The 18,262-nt window shown below is 33.7% G+C and overlaps 1 protein-coding gene across 3 annotated transcripts in view; it reads left to right on the top strand.

Moving 5' to 3' along the window:
- Positions 1 to 18,262, top strand: part of WRN (WRN RecQ like helicase) — a 121,057-nt gene that overhangs the window by 44,240 nt on the left and 58,555 nt on the right. For all 3 annotated transcript variants that reach the window (XM_033104960.1, XM_033104958.1, XM_033104959.1), the window contains exons 10-16: positions 187 to 267; positions 2,709 to 2,847; positions 4,114 to 4,189; positions 5,703 to 5,770; positions 6,724 to 6,832; positions 7,414 to 7,482; positions 17,226 to 17,308. In XM_033104960.1, coding sequence (XP_032960851.1) covers positions 187 to 267; positions 2,709 to 2,847; positions 4,114 to 4,189; positions 5,703 to 5,770; positions 6,724 to 6,832; positions 7,414 to 7,482; positions 17,226 to 17,308 — 625 coding nt within the window. The remainder of the gene's footprint in view (positions 1 to 186; positions 268 to 2,708; positions 2,848 to 4,113; positions 4,190 to 5,702; positions 5,771 to 6,723; positions 6,833 to 7,413; positions 7,483 to 17,225; positions 17,309 to 18,262) is intronic.

The following is an 18,262-nucleotide window of genomic DNA, read 5'->3' as shown; positions in this document are numbered from 1 at the left end:
GTTTATTCCTCCTCTTTCTTCTTCCCTACAACCTTCTCTTCCTTATTTTCTTTCTTCCTATCATATAAACACAAAAATATATATTGCAAATTTACCTATTAGACAAGAGAACTATATTTTGTAGAAAAGAGGGTATGGAGTCAATTAGATGGGAAATTAATCTTTGAATTCTTTTTTTTTTTAAAGCATTTATCTTCCAGTGATAATGAAGAGGATACATCTTATATAATTGAAAGTGATGAAGATTTAGAAATGGCAATGCTTAAGGTATGTTTAAAATTATAGAAAATTACTTCCAAATCTTTCCTAAGGAAATTTAATTAAATAAAATATTACTTAGTTCTAAACTGGTCCCATCACGGTGAGATTGCTATCAATTATGTAACATTAGATTTTGTTTTCTAATTCATATTTCTTTATATCTTTATATGGTCTATGAATAATGTTTTAGTAGCAATATGTCAATTTTTACATACTAGAAAACAATTACATCACTTTCTTTTAGTCTTTTTTTGAAATGTGGGTAGTGATTCAGCTCTCCAGCATAGGTTTCCCTTTCTTCCCATGTATGTACAAAGACAATTAAGTTCGCGAACACATCCTAGAAAAAGTGCTACATACCTCATTGCTGAATATCACTATGGTCACCTTCGAAGTATTCCCCCTTGGGAAGCTATGCGACGCCAGCATCTAGTTCACCCTTCAAAGCAATTTGGAACTCTTTTTCTGGAATGGCCATCAGAGCTGTCATCGTATTACCCCTTGATGTCCTGAATGTCATCAAAATGTCTTCTTGTCAATATTTCCTTTCTCTTTGGGTAAACAAAGAGGTCATTGGGAGGCCAGATCAGGTGAGTAGGGAGGGTGTTCCAGTACAGTTATTTGTTTACTGGCTAAAAACCCCCTCGCTGACCGTGCCCTGTGAGTGGGTGCATTGTTGTGATGCAAGAGCCATGAATTATTGGCGAAAAGTTCAGGTCGTCTAACTTTTTCACGCAGCCTTTCAGCACCTCCAAATAGTAAACTCGGTTAACTGTTTGTCCAGTTGGTACAAATTCATAATGAATAACCCCACTGATATCAAAAAGGGTTAGCAACATCGTTGCAACAAGTTCACGAACTTAATTGTCAGACCCCATATATCCCCTTTTATTTGGAAGTTCTGTTTTTATACATTCAGTATTCTTCTTTCTTTCTTTGGTTTTATTTACTATGGATACTTTGTATTTTGTAAATAATTTTCTAATATTTTAAATGGTTCAGTTACCAATTTTGAAATTACTATTACAATTACCAATATTGAAATTACTATTTTATAATTTATGTATTTTCTACTCTATCACCTACCTAACCTCCAGTTTCTTTGTCAGGTGTTGTGAACCAAAGATGAATAATTAGGGGGAAAAAAGCCTAAATTCAGCCTAATTAAGTGAAAAATGAAAATACAGAAGTTCACCATTATGCATACTTTTTGTTCCTCAATTTTAGATCAATGTGATATTTCTTTTATGAAATGAGATTAGGTTTTTAATTCTTCAGTTTTGAGGCAGAGTAATGAGTAGTAATTAGGAATGTGGATTCTGATTTTAGATGTAGGTTTGAATCCCAGCTTCTCCATTTATTAGCTGTGTGATTTTGAGCAAGTTTGTTACTCAGTTAACAGTTGTAATTATTATTTAAGCTGTTACTTGTGAGAGCTTAGTACAGAGCCTGGTCTTTTGTAAGTGTTTAATAAATATTAGCTAACAGTAATAATAGACATAAAATGCTAAATCATGTTCCTTTATTGATTAACCATTTCTCTGAAGAGTGCTGTTTAAGTACATTTGTAGGATACTTGAGGACTTCTATAAACTTACATATTGAACCTCTTAGAATTAATCTAGAGGCCCATCTGAGAGAACTTTATTTTCAAAATTCTTTTCTAAGTGTGTTTGTTGACTTGAATAAAAAATAAGGAACAAAATCACTTTTTTTTTTCCTTTTCTAGGCCTGAAATGAATACACTTTTAAAAAAACCTTTAAAGTCAAATTTATTAAATGGAAGTTTTATAAACAGAAAAAAATAAGAACTGTGGTTTAATAATTCTTCCTGTCACTTCCCAGTAAAAAATTTACAAATGAAACAATTTTGAACTATCCTAATATTCTTTAAATAGATAACCTTCATTTAGGGTAAGAAATCAGATATACTCTCAAGCCAAAATAAAACCAAAAAACTTTATGTCACATTTGTAATGTCTCTTTCTTAAAATTGTTTGAATCTTTTCTGTTCTGTTTTGACAATTCCAGAAACACATTTATTGTTTGTGTGACTGACATGTGATACAGAGGAAGTCATTACAAAAATAACGTTGAAACCCACATTTACTACTTGGGAATTGAAAACATTGAATTATGATAAAGAAGAACATGTTTTAAACTATGTAAATTCATAATTTATGATAACTCTCCCCAGGTGCAGTTCATTATATGCTATTAATGACCCCTGTTTATGCTGAAAGTATTCCATCTCTGGCCTTGTGCCTTAGAAACCATTCTTAAGCACATACATATTTAAACTGGAGCACGCATGTTCTTTTGTGGTATTGCTTGTACATCTGCCAGCTTTGAACAAAATTGTAGGTTCTGTTAATAATACTTCTTTTGTGTTTGGTGAAAAAGATACGACACCGTCAATGGTTTTAAAATTAGTTTTAAACTTTCAGTCTTTAGAAGACCTAAATAGTGGCACAGTAGATCCAATTCATTCAACATGCATAGAAGTGGAAAGAAATCTGGATGTTCTTTCTAAAGAAAATGAAGATGAGGATGAAGCTATTGAAAAGGAAGAAGAAGATGATGAAGGTAAGCACTGTACTATGTTTGAAATGACTCACCTCTGATACCTATCAATGACTTTCATTAACGGTCCAATTTTTAAAATGTTTTGAAGGTCAAGGATTTTGTGGCATATAGTTAATTAGATCTTAAAAACTTGTCATTAAATCCCTTAGTGCTTTGGTCTTCATAAAGCAGAATAACTCTATTTATAAAAATAGAGTTATAGAAGGGTTGTATCATTTGGTGACTGTGGTGATGTGAAATATTTCATCCTGAATTTTATGTTCTGTTTATCAAAATCATAAAAAATCGTTAATAAAAAATCATAAATTACTTACATTAAACATTGTTATAAATGACATAGATACACAGTATCTGTTTCTTAGGAGCTTATTACTTAAAATAACTGGCACAATTTCAAATAGCAAAATGGACTAATTTTCCTACTGTGTGTCCTAACTATAGTAAAGAAGCCACTAAGTGAATCTCCTATTATTTAAATGTAACGGTATTTATTGCAGCAAACTTTGGAGTCTTCTCATAAATCTAGAGCTCTATTTCATCAATGTTATAACGTGCAAATTTAAAATACATTTTGTAGGTGGAAAACATATGAAGATGTTAAAAAATGTTTTTCCCTTTGTTTTCTTGTATTAAATGCAGACATAATATCTCCAAATCAGTTTAGTTTTCTATTTAGAATTATTTAAGCTGAGAAGTATAATATTGAATTTTCATTTCTTGATTCTTTGTGTTCTTTCTTGGGCACTAGTGAATCTTTCAAACTGAGTAGAAAATGAAAATCAGTTGGGTAAAATTAACTGACTCCCTTCTGTATGCAGTTAGAATTTTGGTCAAAGATTTGGTTGAATGGTAACTAAGATGAAGATTATATTTTATCTGTGGATTTTGTGACTGTAGTGTAATTTCTGATTACCAATAGTTGAAAGATGGTTTATTATAAAATTTAGATTTATATATAACTTGGGTCTAAATGTTAGTTTTTAGAAGTATAGCAAATACTAAAACATCGTTTTTTTTACAGTGCTGGCAAAGTATGAACCACAACAAAGTTCTAAGCCTTAGTATTAAGTCATTGTCAAGGTGTTTACTTGGAGACATGACTGGTACCCAGAGGACCAAATTGGTTGAATTTAAAAGACAGAAAACAGTTACCTTTGGTACCTATCACTGTAGTTTTTACAAGAAACCAATGAAATAAAGCTTTTATTCCCTCTCACCCTATGTACTTCTATTTTAACATACATGCACATTTTATTTTATTTTAAGACCATTCAATACCAGAACCTAATGCAAATCAAATTACTTGCCTCAAGACCTACTTTGGCCATTCCAGTTTTAAGCCGTGAGTATAATCTCAATTAATTAAATTGCATATTTACTGTTTTCTTCACAAGGGAATAAACGCTAAGAATCCACCCATTTAACAGTAACAGCACAACTTATAGTTTATACATGCCACACTGTATTTCTTATAAGTGACTACACACTTATTTTGAAGTAATAGTTATATAAAATTCATATCTGTAAATTATTTTTTAAGCAAGGAAAAAATGGTTTTCCTGACCATAGAGAGGTCTAGGTAGAAACTAGTTTAAATACATTAATAAATGAATCTTAATTTAATGGTGATTTGTTTTTCATTAAATATCTGTGTGCCTATTTTGTGCATCTTATTGTCCAAACCACGCTGATGTAATAGAAATTCATAAGACAACAGTTTGAAGAATAGTGATAATCTTTTCAGTTTTAATGTATTCAAATGTATTTACATCTAAGGGGGCATCTTTCAAGTATTGAAACGAGATGAGGAACGAGTAAATTTGAATCAAACTAATAAGAATGTAAAAAATCTAGACTGAAGTTTTTCTATTCTGGGAATTTAAAATTTAATCCATGGAAGCATTCGTTTTTTCTTTTGATTTTAAAATTAAAAAAAAATTAAACTGTGTCTTGTATACAGAAAAGTGCACATAAATGTACAGATCAATGGATTTTCACATACTAGGCACCCTGTGTGACCAGCTCTCAGATAAGAAAGAATAGATCATTATCACCACACCAGAAGATCACTTTTCCAATTGATTTTTTCCGTAATATTTTATTTTTTAAAGTTCAAAGATATACAGTAAAGTTGGAAATTTTTTTTCTATGAGTGACTGTATATTCAGCATTTTACTATACTTGCTTTATCACATTTACTATACTTGCTTGATCCATCGATCATCTCTCTATCCATTTCTTAATTCATCCAGTTTTTAAAATTCATCTCAAGGTTAATTGTGGATATCATTACACTTCCCTCTAAATACTTCGGCATATTAGTCATTAACTATAGTTAAATACTTATTTATTTTTCTTTTGATGTAAAATTTAAATAGAAGGAAATGGTCAAATCTTAAGTGTACATTTGCAAATCTTAAGTGCACTTAAGCATCCACCCATGTAACCTAAACCCCTGTTAAAATATGGAACATTACGATCACTCCAGAAAGTTTCCTCATTTTCCTTCTCAGTCAATCCTTGCCCCTGGATAGTTTCTCTTATTTATTTTAAATCAATGATTCTATTGGAAATCTAGTTTGAAGCTTGGAATTTATTTTACACTTTAGATATCTGTAATAAAACCTACTACATATACCAATTGAAACTCCTAGTTGTTCAGTCAGCTTGGGTGGGAGATTGATCAAATGGGTGTCTTCATTTTAAAGTTCTAGGGTTCATACATTTTTATATTGAAGCTCAAAAATATAAAAGAAATGCTATTAGAGGAAATGAAAAAATTAAATGAGTTTCAGCTTGTCCTTTGGGTTTCTTATTAGTAAAACAAAATAGCTTTTTGCTTTTTTACCCTCCAGAGTTCAGTGGAAAGTGATTCATTCTGTATTGAAAGAAAGAAGAGATAATGTTGTTGTCATGGCAACTGGTAAGTTATACTTAAGCAAATAAATAGCTTAATCATTTAACAAATAAAATTTAAAGGTTTGGAAATGCCTAATCTTTCATTAAACTCTCAAAATACAAATAAAGTAAGTAGTTCCCCCTTATACACGGTTTTACTTTCTGTGGTTTCAGTTACCTACAATCAACCACTGTCTGAAAATATTGCATGGAAAGTTCCAGAAATAAACAATTCATAAGTTTCAAAATGCCCACCTTTCTGAGTCGCATGATGAAATCTCACACAGTCCCACTCTATCCTGCCCAGGATATGAATCATCCCTTTGTCCAGCATATCCATGCTGTGTACACTACCTGCCCAACAGTCACTTAGTAGCCATTTCAGTTATCAGATCAACTATCACAGTATTGCAGTGCTTGTGTTCAAGTCACCCTAATTTTACTTAGCAATGGCCCCGAAGTGCACGTATAGTGATGCTGGCAATTTGGATATGCAAAAGAGAAGGTGTAAAGTATTTCCTTTAAGTGAAAAGGTGAGTACAGTTCAATAAAGTATTTTGACAGAGAGGAGACAGACCACATTCCCATAACTTTTATTACAGTATAATGTTATAATTGTTCTATTTTATTATTAGTTATTGTTAATCTTTTACTGTGCCTAATTTATGATTTAAACTATCACAGGTTGGTAGGTATAAGAAAAAAACATAGTATTTATAGGGTTCAGTACTATTCATGGTTTCAGGCATCCACTGGAGGTCTTGGAACATATGCCCTGTGGGTAAGGGGGGACTGCTGTACAAACACAAATAGTGTAACATACAGAAGAGAGTGACCTGAGAATAGATGCTTACATTTATACAAGAATTTGCTCTTGGGAAGGTAACATATTAGTAAGTGACCATTAGTATGTTGCAAGAAGAAATCAAAGTATCAAAGTTTTATTTTTATTTCAATATGTATTATTTTTATTTCAAGGATATGGAAAAAGTTTATGCTTTCAGTATCCACCTGTTTATGTGGGCGGAATTGGCCTTGTCATCTCTCCTCTTATCTCTTTGATGGAAGACCAAGTGCTCCAGCTTGAGTAAGTAATGTTTTCATTGCCATATTATCCCTTTTTTTTCCTTCTGTGAAGGAAATATCTGATCTATCGTGTATATTAAAATCTAGTTCCCAGTAACACATTTCTGTCAGTGTTGCTTTATCTTTAGAAATAATAAATGACACTTTAATGGAAGAACTCACTTTCTTGTTTGAGATCTCTGTAATTCAAGGCCACCAGGTGGCCCCGAAAAAATTTTTTTAAAAGCAAACTTTATGCCAGTTTAAATTGTGTCTCTCAAAATTATTTTCTCTTTTAGTTACTCTCGCTCTTCAGCTCAATATGAAGTGTATACATGGAAGTCTGTATTTTAGTGATGAAAAAATTTTAAACTTTTTTAACTTGAGTTTGCAATTTTTTTTTAAAAACCCACCTTTACAACCTACTTTCTAATATGGCCTTTGAAGGAATTTGTTTATCAGATTAATGAGTTACAAAATGAGTGAGAATTGCAAAGAAGAGGAATGTACATCATTATATTTCTTTATTTCTTCTCACTTAAGAATGAAGTTGGTATTTGTAGTGTGTACATGGCTCCAGAATATTTGTTTTCTTTCTTATAGAATGTCCAACATTTCAGCTTGTTTGCTGGGATCAGCACAGTCAAAAAATGTCCTACAGGATATTAAATTGTGAGTAATTTTTATTATTTCTAATCATGTGGTCAAATATCTATGGTATGTGAGAGAATTTTGTACATAAAAAATTTTATTTAATGTATGAACAAAATGTCCATGATTTAAAAATGTACTTTCTTTTTATAGTACATTTGCAGAACTGTTAATCTAAAAATCGTTCAAATTTAAAGAAATTTGGTTTTTGGACTGTAAGGTGAACATTGTAATCATAGGATTGTAAAATTTTGGTTTTGGACGAGAACTTGGACAATTTCTAGTTTTGCCTCATTTTACAGATGTATAGTTTTGCCTCACTTTACAGGAAACTGAGACTCAAAGAAAGCAATTTGCCCAGGCACTCACTCAATGAATTAATGGCTGACCTGGGACTGGATTCTAGATCTCTTGCCCCACTAATCCCCCATTATGACATAATTCCTAACAAGAATACAATTGTCAGACACACACAAAAACACATGTATATGTACATTAATACACACACACACACACACACACACACACAGAGTGCCAAAGAAATGTATACACATTTTAAGAAAGGAAAAACTGTATTAAAATTGTAATACTCCATATATACCGATAAGAAAAGAAGAAGACAAGTCATGTGTATACATTTTTTTGACACTCCTGGTATATTCATATACAAACATACACACATGTATTTACTGAGTTTTGATAAATGCATATAAATATGTAACCCAAACCCCTATCAAGATACAGAATATTACTGTCACTCCAGAAAGTTCTTCATGTCCTTTCCCAGTTTATGCTTTTATCTTCCATCCTATAGCAAACCACCGTTCTGATTTTTTCTACCATATTTTCCTTTTGTCTGTTCTAGAACTTTGTATAAATGGAGTCATACAATACGAGCTCTTTTGTGTAAGACTAAACATTCAGCATAATGTCTTGAGAATCCTCCATGCTATTGCATGTAACAGTAGTTTTTTTTTTTTTTTAATACCAGAGTGGTATTTTATGGTGTGAAAATACCACAGTTTGTTTTCTCATTTCCTTATAGATAGATGCCTAAGCTATTTAGAGTTTTGGGCTGTTACTAATAAAGCTGCTGTGAATATTCCTATAAAAATTTTTTTTGAACATATTTTTTTCTAAACATTTTTAATCACCTTTATTGAGGTATAATTGACATGTAATACATTTTACATTCTTAAAGTATGTAATTTAGTCAGTTTTTGGCATCTAAATCAGCACAAAATCATCACCACAATCCAGATAATGGAAATACCCGTCATCCCCAAAGTTTATTCATACCTGTTGTAGTCCGTTCCTCCCACCTTTCCCTACCTTCTGTACCCCACACACCAGATCGCCACCGGTCTACTTTCTGTCACTATAGATTAGTTTATGTTTCCTAAAATTGTACCTAAACAAAATCAGTCATACAATATTTGCTATTTTGTCTGTATTAAATCATACAGCATCAGTATTTTGAAATTCATTCATGTTGTTACATGTATCGATAGTTTATTCCTTTTTATTGCTGAATAAATTACATCCTATGAATATGCCACAATTGTTTTATCTATTCAGCTGTTGATAGCCATTTCGATTATTTCCAGGTTTGGGCTGTTAAAAATAAAGCTGCTATGAACATTTTTATATGAGTCTTTGTGTGGACATATGCTTTCATTTTATTTGTATAAACCATGGAGTGGAATGACTAGGTCATGTGGTAGATAAATGTTTTAACTTTTTTTTCTAATTGTGGTCAATTTACATAATTTAATATTCATCATTTTAGCCATTTAAAAAGTGTACAGTTCAGTGGCTTTTAGTACATTCACAACACTGTGCAACCATCGCCACTAATTCCAGAACATTTTTATCACACCCCAAAATAACTCCGTATCCATTAACCATTCTCCATTGTCCCCTCCCTCACTCCCTTCCAATCTAGTTTCTGTCCATGATTTGACTGTTCTGGACATTTCCTATAAATGGACTCATACAGTATTGTAGTCTTTTGTGTCTAGCTTCTTTCTCTTAGCACAATGTTATCAGTACTTCATTTCTTTTTATGCAAATAATATTTCATTGTATGGATGTATCATATTTTATTTATCCATTCATTCATCAGTGGTAGATATTTAGGTTCTTTCCACTTTTTCACTGTTATGAATAATGGTACTTTGAATATTTATGTACAAGTTTTGAAATGAACATGTTTTCAGTGCTTTTGTGTTTATGCCTAGGAGAGGAATTGCTGGGCCATACGATAATTATTCTATGTTAACTTTATAAGAAACTTCCAGACTTTTTGAGAGTAGTTTCTTTCTTTATCTATAGCCTCTATATATCTTCCTCATTCTTTTCTCTGTGGAGATAAGCATTCCCTGCCTTTTTTGTCACAAGATAGGAGAAGATTGCTTTGCAACTCCCGTTTTTACATGCTGCAGGTCTTGCCACCTGCAGAGACTGACTGGTTGTTTCTTGATCAGACAGACCCTCAATTTCTAGGACAGAGACTGATTGACTTGACTTTGATACAATGCCTAATCCTGGCCCAAGAAGATTTAGGCAAGAGCACAATACATAGGCCAAACAGGGTACTGTGGGTTTAGTCATGGAGAAGGGGCAGCAGTACGATAATGGGTTGTAACTCTCCAAGAAGGAGGGTAATATATGGGTGGATTGCTTACACATAAAAAGGTTTAATATAGGCTTGATCATTTAACTCAAGGATCAAGTTTTGGGGCTAGAGTGTTAGAAATCAGAACCAGGCTTCTAATGTCACCTTAATGCTGAGTATTCCTGGACAGGCATTGCTAGTTTTTATTTTGAAACATTGAAGTGAAAACAAAGAACAATATATGTGGATAAATATATACTCGTATATACACTGGGGGGGGGTGCCAAAAAATGTATACATATGACTTGTATTTAGCTTTAATTATCGATATATATTGAGTATTAAAATTTTTTTTGATTTTTTTACAAATTAAAGTTTATTGGAGTGATAATTATTAATAAAGTTACGTAGATTTCAGGTGTACAATTCTGTGATACATCATTTATATCACATTGTGTGTTCACCACCCAGAGTCAGTTCTCCTTTCATCACCATATATTTGATCCCTTTTACCCTCATCTACCACCCACCGCCCCCCTGACCCTCTGGTAACCATTAAACTGTTGTCTGTGTCTATGGGTTTTTGTTTCTTCATTTGTTTGTCTTGTTCCTTGTTTTCAGTTTTATATACCACATATCAGTGAAATCATACGGTTCTCCACTTTTTCTGTCTGACTTATTTCACTTAGCATAATAATCTCAAGATCCATCCATGTTGTCGCAAGTGGTACTATTTCATCTTTTATTATGGCAGAATAGTAGTATTCCATTGTGTACATATACCACATCTTCTTTATCTAGTCATCTATCAAAGGACACTTTGGTTGTTTTCATGTCTTGGCCACCGTAAATAAAGCTGTAAATGAAACATTGAGGTACATATATCTTTATAGATAAATGTTTTCAGATTTTTTGGGGTAGATACCCAGAGAGGGATTGCTGGGTCATATGGTAATTCTATTGTTAATTTTTTGAGGAACCTCCACACTGCCTTCTATAGAGGCTGCACCAGTCTGCGTTCCCATCAACAGTGTATGAGGGTTCTTTTTTCTCCACAGCCTCTCCAACACTTGTTATTATTTGTCTTGATGATGATAGCCATTCTAACTGGGGTGAGGTGATATCTCATTGTGGTTTTTATTTTCATTTCTCTGATGATTAGTGATGTTGAGCATTTTTTCATACGTCTATTGGCCATTTGTATGTCTTCTTTGGAGAAATGTCTATTCAGGTCCTCTGCCCATTTTTAAATTGGATTGTTTGTTTTTTTGTTGTTGAGTTGTATGAGTTCCTTATATATTTTGGATATTAGTCCCTTATTGGAGGTGTTGTTTGCAAAAATCTTCTCCCATTCCGTTGCTTGTCTCTTTATTTTGTCGATGGTTTCTTTTGCTGTGCAGAAGCTTTTTAGTTTGATATAGTCCCATTCATTTATTTTAGCTTTTACTTTCCTTGCCTTTGGGTTCAAATTCATAAAATGCTCTTTGAACCCAAGGTCCATAAGTTTAGTACCTATGTTTTCTTTTATGCATTTTATTGTTTCGGGTCTTGTGTTTAGGTCTTTGATCCATTTTGAGTTACTTTGGTACATGATGACACATAGCAGTCTAGTTTCATTCTTTTGGATGTGACTTTCCAATTCTCCCAGCACCATTTATTGAAGAGGCTGTCTTTTCTCCATTGTATGTTTTTTGCTTCTTTGTCAAAAATTATCTGTCATATTTATGTGGGTTTATTTTGATTCTCCATTCTATTCCATTGATCTTTGTGTCTGTTTTTCTGCCAATACCATACTGTTTTGATTATTGTTGTCCTGTAGTAGGAGCTGAAGTCAGGAAGTGTGATACCTCCAGCGTTGTTCTTTTTTCTTAGGATTGCTTTGGCTAGTCGGGGACTTTTCTGGTACTATGCAAATCTGACTATTTTTTGTTCTATTTCTTTAAAAAATGACATTGGGATTTTGATGGGGGTTGCATTAAATCTGTATATTGCCTTGGGCCATTTTAACTCTGTTGATTCTTCCAATCCATGAACACGGAATGTCTTTCCATTTCTTTGTGTCTTCTTCAGTTTCTTTTAAAAATGTCTTATAGTTTTCAGTGTGTAAGTCTTTCACATCCTTGGTTAAGTGTATTCCTAGATATTTTTTGTTGTTGTTGCAATTGCAAAAGAAATTTTTTTTTTATTTATTTTTCTGTGATTTCATTGTTAATATATAGGAATGCAATGGATTTTTGTACATTGATTTTGTAGCTGGGAACTTTACTGTATTTGTTAATTGTTTCTAATAACTTTTAGGTGGAGGCTTTAGGGTTTTGTATATATAGCAACATGTCATCTGCAAAAAGTGACAATTTAACTTCTTCATTCCCAGTTCAGATGCCTTTTATTTCTTTTTCTTGCCTGATTGCTCTGGCTAGGACTTCCAATACTATGTTGAAAAGCAGAGGTGATAGGGGACAACTCTGTCATGTTCCTGAACATAGAGCAAAGGGCTTCAGTTTTTCACAGTTAATTTGATATTAGCTGAAAGTTTGTCATATATAACCTTTATTATATTGAAGTATTTTCCTTTTATATGCATTTTTTAAGTGTTTTAATCATAAATGGATGCTGTATCTTGTCAAACGCTTTTTTTTGCATCTATTGATATAATCATATGATTTTTGTCCTTTATTCTGTTTATGTGGTATATCACATTGATCAATTTTTGTATGTTGAGCCATACTTTTGCCCCTGGCATGAACCCTACTTGGTCGTGATGCATGCATCACGTTATGTATACATCTTTTTCATGCATTGTTGCATTCGATTTGCTAGAATTTTGTTTAGGATTTTTGCATCTGTATTCATCAGAGATATTGGTCAGTAATTTTCTTTTTTTGTGTTTTCCTTACCAGGTTTTGGTATCAGGGTAATGTTGGCCTCATAAAATGAGTTAGGGAGTATTGTCTCTTCTTCAATTTTTTGGAAGAGTTTGACTAGGACAGGTATTAGATCCTCTTTGAATGTTTGGTAGAATTCACTAGTGAAGCCATGTAGTCCTGGACTTTTGCTTTTGGGAAGGTTTTGGGTGACTCATTGAATTTCCTTGCTGTTGATCAGTCTGGTTAGATTTTCTAATTCTTCTTGATTCAGCTTAGGAAGGCTATATGTCCATTTCTTCCAGGTTACTGAATTTGGTGGCATATAATCCTTCATAGTATTCTTGGATGATCCTTTGTATTTCTGTGGCATGCGTGGTGTCTTCCTCTCTTTTCTGATTTTGTTTATTGTGTCTTTTCTCTTTTTATCTTAGTGAGTCTAGCCAAGGGTTTGTCAGTTTCATTACTCTTTTCAAAGAACCAGCTCTTTGTCGCATTAAGTTTTTCTGTTGTCTTTTTGTTCTCTATTTCATTGAGTTCTGCTCTGATTTTTATTATTTCCTTTCTTCTGCTGACTTTGGGTTTCATTTGTTCTTCTTTGTCTAATTCATTAAGGTGTAATGTGAGGTTATTTATCTGGGATTTTTCTTGCTTCTTGAGATAGGCCTGTAATGATATAAATTTCTTTCTTAAAACTGCTTTCGCTGCATCCCCAAAATTTTGGTAGGATGTATTTTCATTGTCATTTGTTTCTATGTATTTTTTGATTACTCCTCTTATTTGTTCTTTGACCCAGTCGTTGTTTAAAAGTATGTTGTTTAATCTCCACATATTTGTGGTTTTTCCTGCTTTCTTTTTGCAGTTGATATCTAATTTCAAAGCCTTGTGATTGGAGAGTATGTTTGGTATGATTTCAATCTTCTTAAATTTGCTGAGGCTAGTTTTATGTCCCAGTATATAGTCTATCCTTGAGAATGTTCCATGTACACTAGAAAAGAATGTATAGTCTGATGTTCTAGGATGAAGTGCTCTATAAATGTCAATTATGTCCATTTCATCTAATGTGTCATTTATGGGTGCTATTTCATTATTTATTTTCTGTTTGGATGATCTATCCATAGCTGTCAATGATGTATTTAGGTCCCCTAGTATAATTGTGTTTTGGCCAATTTCTCCCTTTAGTTCTGTTAGTATTTGCTTGCTATATTTTGGTGCTCCCTGATTGGGGGAATAAAGATTGATGACTGTTATGTCTTCTTGTTGTATAGTTCCCTTTATCATTATGGAATTTCCATCTTGGTCTCTGGTTTCCGTTTTTATCCTGAAGTCTGTTTCCTCTGATATCAGTATTTATACACCTACTTTTCTCTGAACACCATTTGCTTGGAATGTCAGTTTCTACCGTTTCACTTTGAGCCTATATTTGTCTTTATAGCTGAGATGTGTCTCTTGGAGACAGCATATCGTTGGGTTTAGTTTTTTGATCCAATCTGCTATTCTGTGCCTTTTTATTGGTGATTTTAGTCCATTTACAATTAGGGTGATTATTGATATGTGAGAATTTCCTATCATTCTATCTCTGGTTTTCTGGTAGGATGGTGTCTCCATTGTTTCTTTGCCTTTTCGTTGCTGTCTATTATTTCTTTGTGGTGGTATTCTATGAGTTTTCCCTCTATTTTTTTTTAATGTGATATATTTCAGTTCTGGATTTTTTTTGATTGGTTGCCATTAAGTTCATGTAAAAGAAAGTTTCATATTTAGAGTATTCCATTTTCTTCAGCATGCTTGCTTTCTCCATTCCCTTATGCCAGTTCAGAACTTTACCGTCTTCCCTTTTATGTTTTTGTTGTCACAAATTATCCCTATTTATGTTGGAGTTGATTTCTGTGCTGCAGTAGCAAGTTGTCTTTTTCCTCTTTTTTTTAAAATATATATATTTTTTCCTTATTTACCGTGTATGTTATATTTGAGTTTATAGTGTCCTATTTGGTGTAGGGGTTGCCATTTCCTGCTTCTGTCTGTTCATAATACTACTCATGGTTTGTATTCTGTTGCTTTTTTTGTTTCAGGTCGAATAGCTTCCTTCAGTATTTCTTGTAGTGTAGGTCATGTGTTAGAAAATTCCCTCAGCTTCTGTATGTCTGGAAAGATCTTTATTCCTCCTTCATATCTGAAGGATATCTTTGCTGGATATATTATTCTTGGCTCATAATTTCTCTCTTTCAATAGTTTGAATATTTGATTCCACTCCCTCCTGGCTTGTAGAGTTTCTGCTGAAAAAATCTGCTGATAATCTAATGGGCTTTCCTTTGTAGGTTACCGTCTTCTTTACCCTTGCTGCCTTGAGGATTCTTTCTTTGTCGTTAGTTTTTGACAGGTTCAATACAATGTGCCTTGGAGAAGGCCTGTTGGGATTGAGGTAATTTGGTGTTCTGTTTGCTTCTTGGATTCTAGAATCCAGTTCTTTCCACAAGTTTGCGAAGTTCTGTCGACTATTTGTTTGAATATACTCTCTGTTCCCTTCTCTCTTTCTTCTCCTTCTGGTATGCCCATTATTCTTATATTGCTCTTTCTGATGGAGTCAGAAAGTTCTTGTAGAGTTCTTTCATTTCTTTTAAGTCTCAATTCTCTTTCTTCTTCCATCCATGCCATTTCCAGGTTTCTATCTTCGATGTCACTGATTCCTACATCTGGTCAACTGTACTACTAAGTTGGCTATTTCATTCTTTATTTCTTTTATTGAGTTCTTAATCTCCAGAAATTCCACTTGGTTCTTTTTTAAAATTTCATTCTCTGTGGTAAAATGTTCATATTGTTCTTTGATTGTGTTTCTGAGTTCATTAAACTGCCTGTCTGTGTTGTCTTGCATCTCATTGAGATTTTTAAGAACTGCAATCTTGAATTCTGTGTCATTTAAGTCACATATTTCCATGTCTTTAAATTCATTTTCTGGAGACTTTTCATTTTCTTTCTGAGCTTCCTTGTTACCTTGGTTATTCATGGCAATTAATGAATTATTATTTCTCTTCTTAGACATCTACAGGAGTGGCTTCTGCAACAGGTTGATAGGAAGAGGTCTTTCTTTTGTTTTCCTGTAGGTGTTGGTAGAATGTTTTATTTACTCTCTGACTGCAGCCTTTTATTCTCTCTCACACTGTAGTGTTATATTTTCTCTTCACTGTTCCAGCTTCTCACACAATGGGGAGATTCCCTGGAAGGTGGTCTTCTACTCTGTGAACAAGTTGCCTGGGTCACGGGGCACTGTCTTCGAGGGAGATGTGGAGAGCTTCTGAAGTTTCAGAGCCTTTGTGTTTCAGTGGCTCTGTTTACTTCTGGAGGGATCCCCCCAGATAGTTGGGGACAGGGGCAGGGTGGGTTGTGAGAGGTGGCCCAGAGCAATGGCAGTGACCACCATCACAGCCAGTCCCGCACCCAAGGCTCCCTCCCTTTCGCCAGAACTACTTGGGCTGACAGTCCCTGGCTGAAGGCCACAGTTCTCAGAACTGCAAATATTCTGTTCTTTTGATCTGACACTGCAATTGTTCAGCTTCTAGCACTGGGACGGTGGGGGCGGGGCGAGCTCTGGGAGGATAAGGAGGGGGCATCTAGGCTCCGTGCCTGTGCTTTCTCTCCTCTGCTCGGTAGTGAGGGCTTAAACCACCGTTTTCAGCCTTCTGCCCTCAGTCTTTGCTCCGAGGCCTTAGCTGTGAGCATTGAGTTCAGCCGTGTTATATACTGCCCCCTCAGCCCCGTGGACCATAAGTGGAGCCCTAGCAGACTGAGTTCTTCCCTCTCCCGCAGCTGTGGTAGTTCCAGGATGCAGGGAGCTCAGAGCACCGAGCTAGGTCTGCGTCCTGCGCCTGCCTGGCCCCTTCCCTTCTGCCCTGCTCGCCCAATTTGCCCACCTTTAGATGATTTCAATTGCATATCTCTTAGTCTTACCTGTCTACTGTGCAGGGAGTCCTTTCTGGAATTATCGTTGTTTTTGTTGTAAATTCCAGGGGAGATTTCAAGAGGCTCACCTCATGCTGCTGTTTTTATGACATCACCTGTATTGCAGTTTTAATACAGTTTTTTCCTTTTTTAAAATGTGTACATTTTTTTGACACACGACATATATAAATATATAAAACATATGTTTAGTTTTTAGTAAGTAGCATAATGTATTATTTAAAAAATTATAATTTATAATCGTTTTAAGTTGTAATTCATTGGGTGATTGTTTTCTTTATTGTAATGCATTTCCTGTCCTGTTTTCTTTTTTTGTTTGTTTGTCTTTACAGAGGCAAATACCGGATTGTATACTTAACTCCAGAATTCTGCTCAGGCAACTTGTACCTATTCCAGCAACTTGAGGCTACTATTGGTAAGTAATATAATAGGATCCTTATATTGGTAAATGGTACAATGTAAGTATTTATTGAATTGAGTTATCTTTTAAAGTTAAACTTATAGGTGGATACTGGATTTCACTTCTGTTAAAGTTTGTTTCAAACATTATCTCCTCCTGGAAATCTCTGACTCTCCAACTTGGAGTCTTTCCTGACTTACCCCATTGTACCCTGTAATTCTTTCTGCCATATAAATTAGGCTCCTATATTATAATTACCTATTTATATATCTGTTTTCTTCTGCTAGACTAGAAACTTTTTGGGGAGAAAAATACCATTTTTATTTATTTATATTTCCCTAGTGCAATGCGTGGCACATAGTAGCATTTGAGTGTATTGTTGAAAGAATGTTGAATCTTAGATTCTATGAAATTATAATTTTCGTTTTTTCATATTCTGAATCTAAATTAAATCTACCTTTGTTTATGAGACTCTTCAACCTTTAGAAAAGTGTAGGACCCTTCAACCTTGAAAAATCTGATTTAATGCCTGGGGTGGGACCCTAACATCTAGTTTTTCATAGGTGATTTTGATGTATAGTCAGGGCTGGAAACGATAGTACCTTTGATTATTTGCCCCCAGTGATTATGATTAATTAAAAAAATTAGATAGTAAGTCAGAGCTTATTTCCTAGAAAATATAAATATAGAATTAATCAAAAGCTGACACAGTTTTTTTTGGACTTAAAAAACTTTTGTGTCTTTGTTTTTTCCATCTTGATTGTTAGGCTAAGCTAACTAAGAATTGCAATCAAGGCTTCTATTGCAAATGCACATATTTCAAACGTTCGGTTGAAGCAACCAATCTTAGTTTTGTGATATTATGTGATCTCATTATATTATTATGCATTAAAATAAATCCACATAGGTAAGGTTTTCAAAGTTGCAGCATCTCATTTAATGGTTACTTGGATATACCTTTAGGAAAGC

Source organism: Rhinolophus ferrumequinum, chromosome 4, assembly GCF_004115265.2.
Source record: "Rhinolophus ferrumequinum isolate MPI-CBG mRhiFer1 chromosome 4, mRhiFer1_v1.p, whole genome shotgun sequence".
NCBI lineage: Eukaryota > Metazoa > Chordata > Mammalia > Chiroptera > Rhinolophidae > Rhinolophus > Rhinolophus ferrumequinum.
The sequence above is the reverse complement of the archived record's forward strand: the minus strand, read 5'-3'. Positions and strand labels throughout refer to the sequence as shown.